A 17,509-nucleotide genomic window follows, 5' to 3' on the forward strand; every position below is an offset into this window, starting at 1 on the left:
AAAAATCTGCACTCACAAAAGGACTTGTCATTATTACCCAGGTAAGTGCAGATGTTTTATTTAGTACTGGTTTCAGTGCAGGTTACTTTCAGAATCATTCTCATTTGTAAACTTTAAAGATTTTTCTGCTTCAAACAGGCAAATGAAAAGAAGCAGGTTAAGTCATTGCTAAGGAATGCCCAGCACTCTGCAGCTTGGCGAATCTGGCAAATGAGTTGCTTCAGGTAGAATAGCTAACCATGTCCTGCTTGTACAGACACAGCTTGCTGGCCCTAAAATAAAATATGCATTTTTGAAAAATTTCAGTCTAAATTTTTCATCTCATTACCTTTTCAAACACTGTATCCTGTCATCGATGGGATGAGTACTTTATGCCTTTTGGGCTGTGTGAAGAACACAAACATTGAAATTCCGTGGTCAGTTGATTCTGCAGCAATGCAAACAATTTAAAAATTATTAAGAAAACATTTCTAGAAATTGAAAGATAACTACCACTTACAAATACCTCTGTTAGCTTTGGAAGCAGTTGATAGGATGAGGGTGGCGGGGCACTGGCATAGTTTGGCCAGAGATGCTGTGGATGCCCTCTCCCTGGAAGTGCTCAAGGCCAGGATGGATGGGGCTTGGAGCAGCCTAGTCTAGTGGATACTATCCCTGCCCGTGGCAGGGCGGTTGGAACTGCATGATTTTTGCGGTTCCTTCCAACCCAAACCATTCTGTGATTCTATGAAATATCTCATTTTGACTGTGAATTAGTGTATCTGTCGTGAGCAGGCAACAGTGTCAGGGCTGCCAGTTTATGCAGTTAGAACTAACATCAGGCTTTAGCCCTCTTTGGGAGGTGCTTAGAAGAAAAAATGTAGACTCAATTGGAAAAATCCCTGGAATCGTACTAGTGACCCTGAACAGACTGCAACAGTGCTGAGTTGGTATTTTAAGATTATTTTTGCATTTATATAAATCAAAGTAATCTTAATATAAATCTTGAAATAAAGGGGCAAAATGCCTAAGTTTCTCGTAAGACTTTCCATGTTTTGTATTGATCAAGGAATTGCTGGACGAAACTTTCAGGTGAGTAAGGGAAGAGAGAGGTCCAGTGTCACCAGGCACTTCCTATCTTTCTATCTGCCCTCTTTACTGTGGATTTTATTTGGTTGTTTTGTTGGTTTTTTTTTTTTTATTCCTGACAAGTCAGCTTTAATGAGCTCAGAANCACTCACAAAAGGACTTGTCATTATTACCCAGGTAAGTGCAGATGTTTTATTTAGTACTGGTTTCAGTGCAGGTTACTTTCAGAATCATTCTCATTTGTAAACTTTAAAGATTTTTCTGCTTCAAACAGGCAAATGAAAAGAAGCAGGTTAAGTCATTGCTAAGGAATGCCCAGCACTCTGCAGCTTGGTGAATCTGGCAAATGAGTTGCTTCAGGTAGAAGAGCTAACCATGTCCTACTTGTACAGACACAGCTTGCCGGCCCTAAAATAAAATACGCGTTTTTGAAAAATTTCAGTCTAAATTTTTCCTCTCATTACCTTTTCAAACACTGTATCCTGTCATCGATGGGACGAGTACTTTATGCCTTTTGGGCTGTGTGAAGAACACAAACATTGAAATTCCGTGGTCAGTTGATTCTGCAGCAATGCAAACAATTTAAAAATTATTAAGAAAACATTTCTAGAAATTGAAAGATAACTACCACTTACAAATACCTCTGTTAGCTTTGGAAGCAGTTGATAGGATGAGGGTGGCAAGGCACTGGCATAGTTTGGCCAGAGATGTTGTGGATGCCCTGTCCCTGGAAGTGCTCGAGGCCAGGATGGATGGGGCTTGGAGCAGCCTAGTCTAGTGGATACTATCCCTGCCCGTGGCAGGGCGGTTGGAACTGCATGATTTTTGCGGTTCCTTCCAACCCAAACCATTCTGTGATTCTATGAAATATCTCATTTTGACTGTGAATTAGTGTATCTGTCGTGAGCAGGCAACAGTGTCAGGGCTGTCAGTTTATGCAGTTAGAACTAACATCAGGCTTTAGCCCTCTTTGGAAGGTGCTTAGAAGAAAAAATGTAGACTCAATTGGAAAAATCCCTGGAATCGTACTAGTGACCCTGAACAGACTGCAACAGTGCTGAGTTGGTATTTTAAGATTATTTTTGCATTTATATAAATCAAAGTAATCTTATTATAAATCTTGAAATATAGGGGCAAAATGCCTAAGTTTCTCGTAAGACTTTCCCTGTTTTGTATTGATCAAGGAATTGCTGGACGAAACTTTCAGGTGAGTAAGGGAAGAGAGAGGTCCAGTGTCACAGGCACTTCCTATCTTTCTATCTGCCCTCTTTACTGTGGATTTTATTTGGTTGTTTTGTTGGTTTTTTTTTTATTCCTGACAAGTCAGCTTTAATGAGCTCAGAATGCAATCACTTGGTTTTATTCTCAGTCTGTACCTTTTTTTTCTTTTCTTTTCTTTTTTTTCTTTTTTTTTTTTTTTTTTTTTTTTTTTTTTTTTTTTTTTTTTTTTTTTTTTTTTTTTTTTTTTTTTTTTTTTTTTTTTCCCTTTAGTGAAAACTTCACGGTTAGCAGACTTCCTGCGTGTTTCTGCCAATGCTGCGCGGGTGTCACTGGGCATGCTAGGGCTAGATGCCTGAGGCAGAGCTCCGACGAAGCTCAGGACTATATCCCCCTCGGAAAAGCGTCCCCTGTTCCCGGTGACTCCGGGGGCATCGGCGCTCCTCCCTCGGCGGGCGGGGCGCAGGCGCGGCCGCGGGAGGCAGTGGGAGAGGAAGCGGGAGCGGGGCCATGGCCGGGGAGGAGGCCGCGGGTGCCGCCGCCGCCGCCGCCCAGGGGAGCGAAGCCGGGAATGGCGGCGGCTACGACGGGAAGTGCGTGTTCTGCAGGATCGCCCGCCGGGAGGAACCGGGCACGGAGCTGCTCCCCTGCGAGGTGGGTGAGGGGCGCCGGTGCCAGCGCGGCCTCTTCCCTCCCTCCCTCCCTCCCTCCTTCCTTCCCTCCCTCCCTCCTTCCTTCCCTCCCTCTTTCCTTCCCTCGGGCGCTGCCAGGCTGCCGGCTGGCGAAGGGGTCTCGCTCAGAGGCGGGGCGAGTGCGCGGCAGCCCCAGAGGGTCGTCGGCTCCTACGCGTGGACACGGGGCGGGGGGCGGGGGGGAAACATGGATCGGATGGATGGAAAACACCGTGCCTTCCGTAAATGTTGGCACAGCAGCCCTAAAGCTGGCACCGAGGGATCCTGACTGCAGGAGGTCAGGACTTCGTGCTTTGTAGGCTGGCTCCTAAAATCTCATGTTTTTTTGCTAGTTACTTTAGCTATGACATTAGGTATTTTTTTTAGGTTTTTTGTTTGTTTGGTATTGTTGTTGATATGGGAAGGATGGACTTTCTTGCAAACTCTTTGCCAGTATCATCCTCCTCCTCCTCCTAATCAATTTAATATGTTTGCATCCTTTTTTAGTATGAAGACCTTGTTTGCTTTAGAGATAGGAAACCTGGTGCCCCCCACCACTACCTGGTGGTGCCCGTGCAGCACATGGGAAACTGCAAAACACTGAAGACAGAGCACATACCTCTCGGTAAGGCTGTAAGTGTGAGTTTAACCTAAAGGAAAATAACTTTTCACGGCCTTAAGTAACGTGTTCTCAAGTAAATTACACCTTTGAACGCTATTTGTAAACAGGAAAATAGTTGATGTGAGTGAGTGTAGGTAGGGACTTACGCTTCCTGGGAACTTCCACGTGCTGTTCTGGAAGGGCGCTTTTTTTGTAATTCTGTAAAAACAGTGCACTAGTGCATGAAATCTCTTATGCCTGCATGGTGTACAGATGCCTCTGCACTTTGTTGGAACTGCAACTTTATTTTTAAAGCATTTATGTGCTGGTTAATTGCGTTTTCTTAGATATATGTGCAATTTCAAATTATATGAAAGACAGCGAGAATTTTATAAAATGTATACTTTGAAATAAGTGCTACATTATTTTTCAGAAAAAAGGGAGTGACAGATGAAAACGGGAAATGCTGTTCCAATAAACTTAAAAAAAATTCGAAAAAATAAAATTCTGAAATGTCAAAGCTATAATTTATTGTTGCTAGGCTTTTTTTTTTCCTTAGGAAAACATTGCCCTGGAATTTGTTTCACAAGGTATGTCTAGCCAAATGTGTTGAGTAACAGAAAAACCACAGCGATACGTGCACGAAGAGATTCCACCTTAGGGAAATGTACAGGTGATGCAAGAAAATAGTTACAGTGGCATCTTGGAAGTCTTGCATCACTAGTGGTATTTCTCTTCTAAACATAGGGTGGTTTTCTCCAGGAAAAAAACCTTTTATACATGTTTGGATTGAAGATAATTCCTTTGACTTTTACCTTGAGTTTTTGTGTTAGAGTTGCTGCATTTTTTAGTGATAGAGTAATGCAACTTTGCCCTCGTAATAAGTAGGACTGGCAGTTTTATTTTGTGTACTGTCTCTGAAACTTACACCAGGCTGCACAGGACCTGGAGATCAAAGTCCTGAACCTGTACAGAGATACAACGCTGGAAGTAGTGCAAAACGTCATCATTCTGACCAATCAGTATTTGTTGTGTTTTTTTTAATAAGGGTGTGATGATATCATGGGGCTTTGGCCAAAGTCCGTAGAATAATACCACACTTTAAAGCATCACTAGCGTGGAAGTTGGTAACAGGGGCAATTTTTCAGTCAGTCATTGTACACACTCCCTTGGTTGTCCTTGTTGGATTAGGAGTAGTTACAGTGTTTATATTTTGAAAATTCCTTGTAATCTCCATGTAATTAGTCTGTGGACGTTAATATTCTGAAGAATACCTTTTTAAAATCAAGTTTATTTGTGTTTAATAGTGAAGAGAATGATGGAAGTTGGAAAATCTGTCCTCCAGAAAAAAAATTTTAGTGACTTGAATGATGTAAGGTATGTAATGGAAACCTTTTGTCTGTTGAACATGTTTTTTTACTTTTCAGAATGTTGATTTAGAGATGGTGGCAAAAACTGCAGTATGATTATTGAAGAAATTGGGTCTGTGTTCACTTATTGCATGACTTCTCAAGTAGAATCTGCTGGCATTGAATATAAGCTTTTTGTCTGATAAAATACCAGTGCAGATTGCGTACCAGCTCTGAGATTCTTTAACAAGTTTAATTTGGAATAGGGAGGGCACTTACCTAAAATTGGCTGCTTTCTCTTTATATGCTGAGAGTATGCTCTAAATCCTAGATGCCAGGAGAGAGGTATAACTTTGTCATGTTCAAGGGCACTGCATTGTGTTTCAGTCATACCTGCATTCATTTCTTTCAGTGCTGGACCCTGTAGTTTAAGGCTGAAGTAAACTGTAACGTAACTGAAACAGTATAGAGATATAGGTAGCGGGGCCTTCATGATTAAAATCAATAGTTTGTTTTCCAGCTGAAAACTTGATAGGATACATTTAAATACTTTTTCTTGTGTTTTTTTTTTTTTTTTTAAATGTGTCTTAAATACAGATATGTGAGGGAGGGGGTTAACGGGTTTTGGAAAAACTTTTTTTGTGGTATAATGAATTTTGTTCTTGCCTTTATGTACAAAGAAAATGCAATGAGTTGTGAATTCTGTTATCATGTTAAATAACCTGCAATGTTCCACTTCTTCCTGAATTAACATGACCAATACCTTTTACTTCTTTTCCTTTTCTAAAGAATGGGTTTTCACTGGCCTCCATTCTGCTCAATATCACACTTGCATCTTCATGTCCTGGCCCCAGCCAGTCAGCTAGGATTCTTATCCAGGCTGTATTACAGAATCAATTCCTACTGGTTCATAACGGTGAGTGTAATGCACGTTAGGTTTTTGGTAGGTTTTCAGTTGCAAGCTGAAAATATGATGTCTTTCTAACCTTTTAGCTTTGACCGATGATTTTTGTTGTTACTATAATTCTTAATTATGCGTATTTTGCATGAATTATTTGAGGAAAACATAACAGCATAAACATTAAGGTTTTTACCTATTACGGGGAATGGAGTGCTAATAACAGCAAACACTATAGTACTTCTGGATCTTACATGAAGCTCGGGTTCTGTGATGTGCTTCTGCGGACACTTTGTAAATATTTGGAGTTTAATTTAAAAGCTTATATTCAAATGTGATGGACTGTTTTGTACATATTCTGGTTCATCCAGTGTAGGTGAAAACATATCCACCTAATGATTGCATTTATCGGTTCATCTTGTCGTCTTTAGAATAAAACAAGTGTCTGCTTTACAGAAACATAGTTTGTACTATTTTTTGTGTCATTTTTTGCTGATTTATGCCAGTAGAGATAAGCAGTGAAACTGAACTGGCACTGACTAAAGCAGTTTGAAAATCTCTCTCTTGAGATCTCACTCTCACTGCTTTGATACAGCAAAGCACCTATCCTTGCAATGTAGCTGCAGCATCCTGGTATAATTACACAGCCCCCAGTGAACGTTGCTGAAAAATGTCTGTCTCGTCTAAAGAATGTAGACAACCTCTTACTTAAAGAGAAAAAATGGCTTCTTCACAGTGGTACCTCACTGAAGATCTCAGCTTAAAAAAAGCAGATGAGTCTGCTGTGTTGTTGAGCATATTACAAGTATTTGACCCTAAAATAATCATAGCTGTGTAGTTTTACTGCTTATTATCTTGGATTAGCTCAGGGAGATCTGTACAAAGAATGGTTATTCAATATGGATACCCTTTAAAAGGTATTTTGCCCTGTTGTCAAGTTGAAAAATGTTCTTGGGTTGGTGCTGGGTTAGGTTTGATTTTGTTTTTTTTAATTATAGTGTCTTGAATGTGGTATTTGTCTCAGAATGCAAATCAGGATTCAGATAACTCCATTTTCAGTTGCTCCATGTTTTATGTAGCTTTATTTACTGCAAATAAATCACAGTAACTGCTGAAGTCCCATTAAGTTCCTACCCTAAGTAGCTGATTGCATTTTTACTGTGTACGTATTTAAAATGTGCCAAACTTAAACTTTTCACCTTTTAATGTAGTTCCTTTGGAGATCTCAATAAAACCTCAAGCACTAGCTCAAATTAAAAATTTAATTCAGTAGGACTGTCAAAAAAAGGAAAGGCTGACAGTAAACTGATCTGTTTCAGAAGTGCCCATATGGGCTCAGTCTGGCTTGGTTGTTGGCAGACTTTGTCCTGCCCTGAGCCTTTCTGAGGGCTTGGTGAGCTGGTGCTGCTGTTGTACAAAACACAGCTGTCCCAGTTCTGCCCTAGATGTGATATGATGAGAAAAGCCGTATAATGAGAAAAGCATGTCTGAGTGTAGTGACATGACCAAAGAATGACGTGTATCTCGTGACATCAACCACATACGTGGACACCTCCCACCTCTCAGCATCGTATGTGGCTGTTGTGCAGCTTGCTGGGTGATGAGACCTCACAGCACTCTGCTCTGGAGCATCTCACAACGAATCCCAGGTCTCACCACTTGGTTGCTATGAGTGCTGCTTTCTTCTGAGGTCTTTAAAATCACAGTGCTTTAGTAGATCTGCTATTTGTTTGCTCCAGCATACTCTGACTTTCATAGGTCGTGTTAACTCTTCTGATCACCTCGCTGGAGGTCGATGGAAACTGTGAGAGTCCGCTGTTGAAAGCAGTTGTTGTATTCTGCTTCAGTTGTATGCTGTGTCTGTGAAAGTGCAAAGTAAATGCTCTGTCAGCGTCACTGTTTTTAAAATGGAATTTTCGGTAAACTGAAGGCCCACAATGTAGTTAAAACATTGCTTTCTCTCTCTCTCCTAGGCCGAACAGCTGATTGAAAGACTGCAGAGTGAAAATGCTGCCAGCTGAAAACTTGTGTCATTAGCCAGTTTGTCTTTGAGCTCTGATTTAAGGTTGCACAGTTTGATGTTGCCAATAATATTCCAGGATAAAAAAAGCTTTAGTTCCTTATGAGGAAAGGCACAAAGGTTTTGTATCTGCCACCCTTATTCTCCTTTGGATACTTCAGTCTGTGTACTTCCCTGGCAGTAGCTCAATGTATTTAATTATAATTTTACATTTGTGTATGTACATACATAATACACATGCACACAGGCAGAGAACTTTTCTTAATGAAAAGCGGGGTATAGTAGCGGAATGTACTGCAGCTAAGGCAACAAGTTACAACTAACAGCATGTACGTGGTGCCAGAGGGAGTATTTCTTGCGGAATCAAGCTTCCATTTTCAGGATACGTTGTTCTGGAATTGCAGGTAACATTAAGACATTTAAGTTTCCGTCTACATTTGTATAATATGTTATTTATGCCTAGTTATTAATAGGTATGTTGCCAAAAGTCCACTACTAACTTTCTGGTGCTAAACCACTTCAATGTTAGCTGACTTGCTTGCATCACAGTGACATAGTGAATGTCAATACAGGATGCCCAAAATGTGATAATGCCATATAACACTGAATATAGTTTATGTGTAGGTGATTGTATGTTAGACTTAAAGGGTTTTTTTCTGTCTGATATGCACAATGTTTGAAACTAGTTACTGTATGTTTACAAAAAACATGAAGAGTTCAAAGGAATGGATTTAATACACTGCTCTTCTGCATGGCAGTAAATACAAAAATCCAAATTTTCTGATATTGTTTTCACTGGAAGTTCCTTGGAGATTACTAATGCCTTGGCTGAATTTGGATTCTAAGTGAAGTCATAATAGAAACAGGTCCTCAGTGCAGTGAATGTGTGGCAGGCTTACATAAGAACAATGTGATTTGAATTTGGGATAGCAAGGACTCAGCCCAAAACTGGAAAACTCAACTGTTGAGTTGCTTAAGGAACCTGCTGAGCATTTGCCTTTGCTGTGTGACTCTAATTGGGAATGCCAGCGCTTTGTTTTTCAATACCATAATAAGGCAGACTGTTTGGAAAGTTAAAACCCTACAAAACATGGAGTGGATTTTCTTTTTTCACAGAGCACGTCTTGGTGTCGAACTAACCAAGTGCCCTTGCCTGATGCATTTAGATGCAGCTGAGGTGATGATGTCTGTTCCACCTGCAAGCTTCCCCGAACATAATATTCTGTGTTCTCCACGGATCCAGCACCTGTTGCCTTAGTGATAAAATGTATTGTAATATTCTTACAGTACTTAGGAGAGTTCCCACCTGTCTGAAGAAACAGCATTTTCTACCTGGCAGAGTTTACGCCTCTCTGTCTGTAAGATCTTCTTCCTAGTATCTTTTTATTCTTATTAGTGGCCACTCACATGCAATTTGCAGCCTTTTAGGGTTTTAGTTTTTAACATTTTGTAGGAAAAGTGTGACTTAAAGCACTGAACTTTAACTACTTCTGTGCAATAGATGAGGAGGTTTGAGCTGGCTTCTAGCTTTGGGAAGTACCCAAACATTAAGGTCTTTCAAGAGTTAATACTGTGCATGTGTTCTGATTTGTAATTAATTTATGTAACTGTACTTAACTGTGACATGTAATATTTAAAGTACCAACATGAACTGTTGTCAAAAAGGATTAATAAACAGAATAAATGCTAATCTTGGAATGATCTTCCAGTGCAATGGAATAGTTGCCGGGGGGGGTTGACCCTAGATAGCCCTTTGCTCACTCTTCACCCTTGACCCCAGAGTAGAAAGAGCAAAATGAGAAAACTCATGGGTTGAGATAAAAACAGTTTAATGTGTGAAGGAAATTGGAAGAAAAAAGCCAAAGTGTGCAATGCAAAGGTAATCCTCCCATGACCTCCCACAAGTAGGGCAGTAGTAATCCCCCCACCCTCCTCCAAAAAAAGAAGGCCCTCTCCTCAGCTTTTATGGCTGAGCAGGCATTGTATGACACAGAATATCCCTGCTGGCCAGTCGGTGTCAGGTGTGCAGGTTGTGCCCACTCCACGCTTTTTGCCCACCAGAGGGGGCAGAGCAGAAAAAACGAGAAGGTCTTGATGCTGTGCACACACTGCTCAGCAGTCGCCAGAACGCTGCTGCGCTACCAACACTGTTCCAGTCAACCCCAAAACATGGGCTGCTCTGAAGAAAGCTACCTCTGTCCCAGCCAGACTTAGTACGCTGGCTAATGTACACAGAAGCACAAAGGTCAAGTTTTATATCTTAACTCTTGGGAAGGGTTGCACTAACGATGATAAGACTGGAAAGATAAAAATCTGGATATAATTTTAGCTTCCAGAGTTTTGCTGATGAGCGAGATGGAGAATCTCACTTATCCCTGACAGCAGTAGACAGGCCTCAAACCAGCTCAAACAACAAAGTGTTAAGCAGAGAGACATTAATTACCGAGGAATGCTCAGCATCTTGTTAGCCTTTTTCAGCACAGAACTCTGTTCGTTTTCCTTCCACATTGCCAAGCATTCTTGGACTCTGCAGATAATTTTTTTAATTAGGCAAAGAAATATGTTGTGAAAAGCCTATCCTAATACTTTGAATACGGTTCTGAATTACAATGGGCAAATCCCATTAACTATGTCACCGTCTTCCACAGAAGATTTCAGTTATTTTAAAACTTAAAAAATCATCTGTAGAGCTTTCCAAGGAGCAAAGATCAATAAGGAGAGTGAACACAGTAGCTCTTACTCTCCAAGAGAAGGAAAGTTGTTTAGCCACTGCCCCAGCTTTGTTCTTTGATCCAGTATTAGCAATCCTGAGAAAAGCTGCTTTTTTGACCTCATGTTTAGGAGTGACAAAGCTTTATTTGTACTGTTTTGCTCAGTTGTTTTACATAAACTCCCAACCTAATGTGAACCCAAAAAATAATGCTGTTAATGCTGAAGTACTAAAGGCTCCCTCTGAAAGGATAAAACAGATACACATACGATGCTGTTAAGAATAAAAAAAAAAGTTTGTGTTTTGACTACGCACAGCATTTTCAATGTGCTTAAATTAATAATAGCTCCCCAAACTATTAAAAGTCTTTTTAAGTGTGAGCTGTAAATAAAAGTGTGAAAATGGGAGAAAACCGGTGAAAACAGTATTTGAAAATTTAAGAACTTGGAAACAATAAAGTGCTGCATAAAAACTGTCATTTCAAACTGATGTGCAACATTTATTAAAATGGTGAAAGTGCCTTCAGTATTGGACCAGACAAACCACAGATAATCCCCATATGATGTACAGTCCAAAACAGATGGAGAGTTCATAGCCTTCAAGGGAAAGAAGAGGAAAGACCACTGAGGGAGCCTGCCACATAGAAGTGAAGTTTAGGAGAGATTTCAAGACCTGAAAGTTACCCAGAATAGGGCAAGAACACCTTTTAGAATGTTGGAGTTGTGTGTTGAAAAGTTTACATTCCCATTTCATCTGTAGATGCTAATTAATCACAGCACAGATAAGGAAACAGAATTTTGTAAAACTTGTAAACTGGTAGCTAAACTGAGTCACGTGCATTAGATATGATGCATTCATGACTATACAGCCTTCAGGAGTAATTTTTTATTCTGAAGTATACCAGTGGGTAAGCTGATCAATTGTATTACCTATCTTTTAGTTGTTTCTTTTTTTTTTTAGAATACTGGCTATTACTGGGAGCACAAGATCAGATTTGTCAACCTGGACGCTGACCCAGTTTGGCAGCTTGGTGTTTATAATCATTGTGTGGGCACATAGAAGGATTTCAGTCACTCTTTCTAGAATGCTCATCTAAAGCTGGCAGGTAGGAAATGTGGCCCCATAATGGCTTCAAAAACCACCAACCTGCTATAAATAATCTTTTTTTTTTTTTCTATAACAATCCTTAGTTTTATTCAAAATAAAGTGATTGAGCAAGGGTTTTTTAGTTGCTTACAAAGTAGGTAAGACCATGTCATTAAGGGCTTGTTCTGTTTCCATCTGTTTTGATCAGAGGTGTGCCTAAAGCTCTTGTAGATATACTCAAGGGGTACTTCAACCAACCAGTAGCAGGAGAAAGTGCATCAGAGGCTATGTAAGCATCTGACACCTGATGCTGCCTCCTTCAAGCTATGAACTAACACTACAGCAGAACTGACCGAATTTCAGAATTGACAGAATTAAATAAAAGTCATTCCATAGCTGCTTTATAAAAAGCTCGAGGTGAAATCTCCTGAGGTGTGCTCACGTCATTTTGGCAAGAAACACTTTTCCAAGAAAATCAAGTAATTTTAAATGTCTCAAGATCACAAATTACATGCCTTGTTTTCAGCTGCAAGACACAGATTTATTTGGAAGAAGTGGTGGGTTTGAAAACTAAGTGAACACCCACCAGCAATGCCTGATGCAGCACATATTCCCCAGTTTCCAACATGGTAAAATTATGTGGTGATTAAAATCCACCCTTTGTTTCCCCATCCATTTTCTACCTACATCTGACTCCCTTGTTTCCCAGATATTTCCAGACTTATTTCAGCACATTAATTTCTTCCTTTTTTCCTATTTTCATTGTCTTCTCACTAGGAAAAAAAAAAAAAAAAAGGAGGCAGAGTGATAATGAAATCTGTATTCTTATTTTCTCAGTCCAAAGGCTTACTTTGATGCAAATCCCAACTGGATGAAAACATCAAAACAAAAAAAACATTCTTTTAGGCTTTTTGCAATAAAAGTTCTTTTATATAAATAGCATAAAGTAATATCACTTTTATCAAGTTCATAATTTATATTAAATTATAATATCCTTTTGATGCAAGAGAGTATCTTTAAAGACCCATCAAGTAGTGTAGTTAACACCACACAGAAGCTTTTATTTGCAATGCTAAAAACCAGAACTTTAGATTTCTAATTATACAGCTTTATGAGTGGGAACTATTGTAAATACAGCTCCTGAATATTTTCAGTAGCATTATTACAACTGTTTTATATAATCAATTTTTTTTTTTTTTTTTTTTTTACTTTTGGAGAGCTCACAACAGTGCTCTGAAAGCACAGCTTTGCCTTTGGTAAACAAGATATCGGACTGCACTGCTGTATTTTTATTTACGCATTGGCAGTACAGGATCTCTCCTCTCATTACAAACATTACCTCATTTTTGTGAAAGAAGAGCCTTTTTTTTTTCCTGATGAATGTACAGGTTCCCCAGTACAGAATTTGTGTTGTCTTTCACATCTTCACATTGTGGCACCTTACTTCCTATGAAGGGGTATAGCTGAATCCACCAAAATAACTGCAGAGCTTTGTGACCTTCTAGGGTATGACACAGCATTGGGAGAACAGAAGAGGTAAAAACGGAGTGAGATACAGAAGAAAAAGAACAAAGGACACAAAAGGTTTGGAGAGAATATAAGAGTAGACTATTAAATACCAGGACTAGTGCATCTCTCCAAAATACATGCAAGGTGCAAATAATTTAGGAACCATCAAATATCCTTGCTGTGATATTTTTCTATGTTTGGGATTTTTTTCCTCCTTCATGAAAATAGCTTCCATGTATTCAGTTTAACAGTGTGAAACTGAACCTAAATATATCCAGGCTCTTTGTTTGAGGAAGTATATGAATTCCCACAAAAGTTTTCAATTCTACATTTTACAAATCCCAATCCCCCATGCAGCAAGTATCTCACAACCTACAAGGATCAGTGTTGAACGGTAGAAAGTTAGTTATGTATCCTTTCAATAACCTAAAAGCAGTAAGCCAGCGGAGTCGTTTGAAGAACTGTGATATACATAGTAGTAGCTGATAAGAACAATCCAATGGCAGCATGATGGATTAGCTTGTCATTTGTGATTTCTGTCCAAATCTCTACCATTTTTACAAAAATATGCTTTATCCTTCTCTCCAGTTTTCTCTCCTGCTCATGTCCCAGTAGGTTGCTTAGTTGAAATGCTGCAATGAAAACCTTTCAAGATGGTATCTAGGTATGTTTGTCCAAATGGAACCATGCAGCAAAATTCATTCCATGACAAAGCCTTATTGTAGTAAAGTGATGACCACATCATCATCTTTTCCTTGCCAAAGCATTTCACCTTCAAAATGAACCAGACCATGTTTTCTGGCTCTTAACAAGATTCCCACTACTTTATTGGAAATAGTCACATATGTTTCAAACAGCTGCCCAAATGTCACACTCACGTGTCCATCTTCACCCACCTGTCCAGTGCTTCTAATGATCAAGCACAGCTCTTCTACTTCCTTGCCCACGTGTGAGTGAGCATCTTTCCCTCTCTGCTCTGTCCGAGACCCTTCAGGGGGTCTCCCATAGGTAGGATCTCCTCGGTGAGTGTGCGCAGGTCTAGAGGCAAGCCTGTCCTCGCTGCTGAACGGGTTCTTTCTCTGATACTCAATGTGATCCTCTGCCCAGGTCTGCCAGCTTTTCCTCAGGTCACCCACTGCACTGGTAGCTTTAGCACTCTGCCCTTTATCTCCTTCCATTTCTTGAAAAATGTTTTATGGTACTCAAGCAGGAAACAAATCAATGACTGGTTGTAACTGTGGTTCCTGGGTGCACTGTCAGCTGTAAAAGAAAAACAACAAATCAGCTTGTTAATTTTTGGAGGAGTTTTGCTCAAGGGAGAGGAAAGGCTCCTGAAAAAGACAATAAATATCTGAAGATTTTTTTAATTCCACCCATAATTCTGCAGCAATGAAGAAAGTAAAAGTGATTCAGCTGAAATTCAGAAGCAATGTTGGAACACAGTAAGTTGTGCTTACAAGGTTACCCGGTGGACAACTGGTCCCACGGCCTCCGTGCAACACAAACGTAGTGCAGTGCTTACTCCTTCTGCAATGATGCCTTTTAAAGAACTTTATCCTAGTACCCAGCAGCCCCGCTGACTTCCCAAACAATCTGATGCAGTGCTGGCTGACCTGGGAAGAGAGCAAACCATTCCCCCCGAGAGGCAGCACACCAACCCATGTACAGGGGTGGGAAGCCTTTCTCCTGCCTGCACACTGATTAAAGGTGGACAAATTCACGCTGTGCTGACAAGGTTCCCACGGGCTGTGGAAGTTATTATGCACAGAAAATATTATCTGGAGCTGAAGCGCCAGTACATGGTGGGAGCAGGAGGATTTTCCTCATCAGGCACTTTAAAGAAAAGGGGAAATCCCAGTTAGTGAGCATGTCACTGTCTGCAACACCCTATTTAGTGAAGAAGACAAAACCGGAATAGATAGTTCTCCCTTAAAAGGCTGTGCTGCACAGCCATGTCGGCCACAGGCAGGCTCCAGGCAAGGGAGCTTGCGCTCCAGAGGGAAAACTGCCTTACCGCTCCGGGTGCACGGGCTGCCCACCACCTGTGACATTACTTGTACTTAGATTATGGGCTGTCTGGGAAGTACAGGATTATTTTGGTGAATTAGGCACAGACTTTTGCATACCTACAGAGACCTGAATGTATTATAACCATGTCTTTGCTGGGGCGTTATTTTTCACCTGTTGCAATATGCAAACTAGAGTCTTCATGTAGCATATTAGTAGAGCTGATACTTTTACCGACATTTGAGGATAAAACCAATGATTAGTGCTAGCTTTTCTATGGGGAAACGGACAGAAATGCAAATTCTGAACAGTTTAACAACTGAATTATTGAATAGGTATTTCTATAATTTTTAAGGAATGTTGTTTTTAAGGTAAGATTTAATGGATATTTGCCCATATATATATGTTGGTGCTGTTGCACATGAACCCACGAGCAGTGACAGAGCTCCCCGCATGCCCCAGCAGAATGTGCAAGTCAGTCAAAAAACACTTGTGTTGCCTTTGGGTCCAGAAGAGTGCATGGGGTGAGCAAAAAGTGGCAACACAATCACTACAAAAGAGAACTGAGAATAATAAGCAGTAGCACACATCAAATAATTGCTTTTCAATCACGGTCTCTAACTTTTAACCTGAAACTTATGATTGTCATATGATCCTATTGTTATATTTTTTTGTGACAGGAAGGTGTTTAATTCTAGCTTCCTGGATAAATTTTGAGATGAGTAATTACACATTCTGTACTTAAAATTTTCCCTAAAATTTTAAGGCTAAAAGGCTAAAAAGGACAATGTTTCTTTCTTTCCCTCCCTAACATAGTAACATAATGTTGCTGATTTAGGATGACTCCTCAAATCCACACTAACAAACTGCTTGATTCTCCTCGATGGCATTACAGGAACGTATGTTCGGTTTACAAACACAGCATCTGAAAAGCATTTTGTTTTTACGTCAGAATCAAATACTCGGTAAGTCTTACTTAGTAATGTGCATTCACTTTCAAACTGTGCTGAGCAAGATACATAGACTCCCAGAGATTTTGCATGGATCCTCAAGTCTAAAGTAAGAAAAAAACAGGGCTTTAGTTAAATTCTTCTGTAGAAGCAATATCCCTGGAAAACTGAGGTATGCATCTCGTGAGAACAGACAGCAATACTCTGAAGATAAAGCAGTGCAGATAGAATAAGCAAAAGCCAGTCTCAAAGAGATTAAGCTTAAAAATAATACCAATAACGCCTCCTAAGGAGTTTCAAAAATGGAAAGTTATACAGCTAAGAAATTTAAAGTGAGACAGAATGGAAGAATAAAAGCAGGCTTCTTCCACTAAATCTCTCTCAGCAATCCCAAGATTCTGTAAGCAGTCTCAGGCTCTCGAGCTTTGTCAGCAGTTCAGCAACGTGTTTATTGCTGGGTGCCAGCATTCAATTGCTGAGGAGAACAAGCCTGATCCACATCTACCTCTTTTCTTTCTCTTCTAGGAAAGTTCACGTTTAGCTTCCAGGTCACTTTAGATTGTTTTCTTGTCAATCATCAGGGCTAAAACTTCACAGTAAACCTCAGTTTTGATTACTGCAGAAAGGGATAACTGGAGAAGCTGCAGGATGGGATTATGGAGATGCATAAGGAAGGTGGCCTGTGGAGTGCTCACAGGTCATGAGCTAAATCTTAGCCATCTAGAAAAAAAGCTGTCTAAAAATTAGCACATAAAATACAGAACATGAATTCAGTGCTGAGCTGGCCTGGTTCTAATAAAAAGCTTACCGAAATCTGGATAAGCCGAATCTCTCAGCTCAACATAACAGGGAGATCAGTGAGTACGAGATTATAGTTATCATGCCTAGATATTAAAATAAAAGAAAATATAATCTGCAAGACAAAGCTCTTCTGCTCCCCCACTCCCACCCCCCTCCCGTTGGATAGTCACACCTCTGTCCTTCTCCTGGGAATCTGCTTCTCTACCTGGTCCGACACCCACACCGGCGGTGCTGACCTCCTTCCCACGGAAAAACGAATGCGACTCCCTTGGCATCTGTTAATTCTTAATGTTATTTAATGCTCCAGATCCTTAAACGTGGCCAGGAGAGGACGCAGCGCTGCCCTACCAGTGTTAACCCCCCCCACACACACACCCCGAGCCAGCGTGTGTCCCCAGGCTACGCCCAGTTATTTATAAACCACACGCAGGCTCCGCCGCCCCGACACGTGGCGCGCGTGATAAAGCACATCCAAAACACAAATTAAAAGAAGGATGAGAAGGAGACGGAATGAACAGTAAATAACGCGGAGTGCGCGCAGCACTCACTCGTCCGCCCCCCGCCCCCCGCCTCCTCGCCCGGTCCGCGGTGTGTCCCCGGCACACGCCCCTGCCCGGGCCG

The 17,509-nt window shown here is 40.6% G+C and overlaps 1 protein-coding gene and 1 long non-coding RNA gene across 2 annotated transcripts; one reads left to right on the forward strand and one right to left on the reverse strand.

Annotated features, from left to right (window-relative positions):
- Nucleotides 1-2,778: 2,778 nt before the first annotated feature.
- HINT3 (histidine triad nucleotide binding protein 3) lies at nucleotides 2,779-9,527 on the forward strand. Its single transcript, XM_027897100.1, has 5 exons — nucleotides 2,779-2,940; nucleotides 3,465-3,582; nucleotides 4,866-4,935; nucleotides 5,697-5,823; nucleotides 7,779-9,527. Exons 1-5 carry the CDS (start codon nucleotides 2,797-2,799, stop codon nucleotides 7,824-7,826), a joined length of 507 nt encoding a protein of 168 aa, XP_027752901.1. The 5' UTR covers nucleotides 2,779-2,796; the 3' UTR covers nucleotides 7,827-9,527.
- Nucleotides 9,528-12,921: 3,394 nt separating this feature from the next.
- LOC114064237 lies at nucleotides 12,922-17,436 on the reverse strand. Its single transcript, XR_003572715.1, has 3 exons — nucleotides 17,061-17,436; nucleotides 14,653-14,963; nucleotides 12,922-14,390 (listed from the first exon to the last, which is right to left on the reverse strand). It is a non-coding gene; the product is annotated as an uncharacterized LOC114064237 (long non-coding RNA).
- Nucleotides 17,437-17,509: the final 73 nt, after the last annotated feature.

The sequence above is a fragment of the Empidonax traillii genome, unplaced genomic scaffold (assembly GCF_003031625.1).
Source record: "Empidonax traillii isolate 1590-97213 ecotype Southwest subspecies unplaced genomic scaffold, ASM303162v1 scaffold528:size513120, whole genome shotgun sequence".
NCBI lineage: Eukaryota > Metazoa > Chordata > Aves > Passeriformes > Tyrannidae > Empidonax > Empidonax traillii.

What these genes read in the sequence shown, in the direction of transcription:
- HINT3 (XM_027897100.1), top strand. Translation starts at nt 2,797, where the DNA reads ATGGCCGGGGAGGAGGCCGCGGGTGCCGCCGCCGCCGCCGCCCAGGGG. An exon ending in CGGAGCTGCTCCCCTGCGAG is followed by an intron (nt 2,941 to 3,464) that starts GTGGGTGAGGGG and finishes ATCCTTTTTTAG; the next exon opens with TATGAAGACCTTGTTTGCTT. An exon ending in AGTGACTTGAATGATGTAAG is followed by an intron (nt 4,936 to 5,696) that starts GTATGTAATGGA and finishes CCTTTTCTAAAG; the next exon opens with AATGGGTTTTCACTGGCCTC.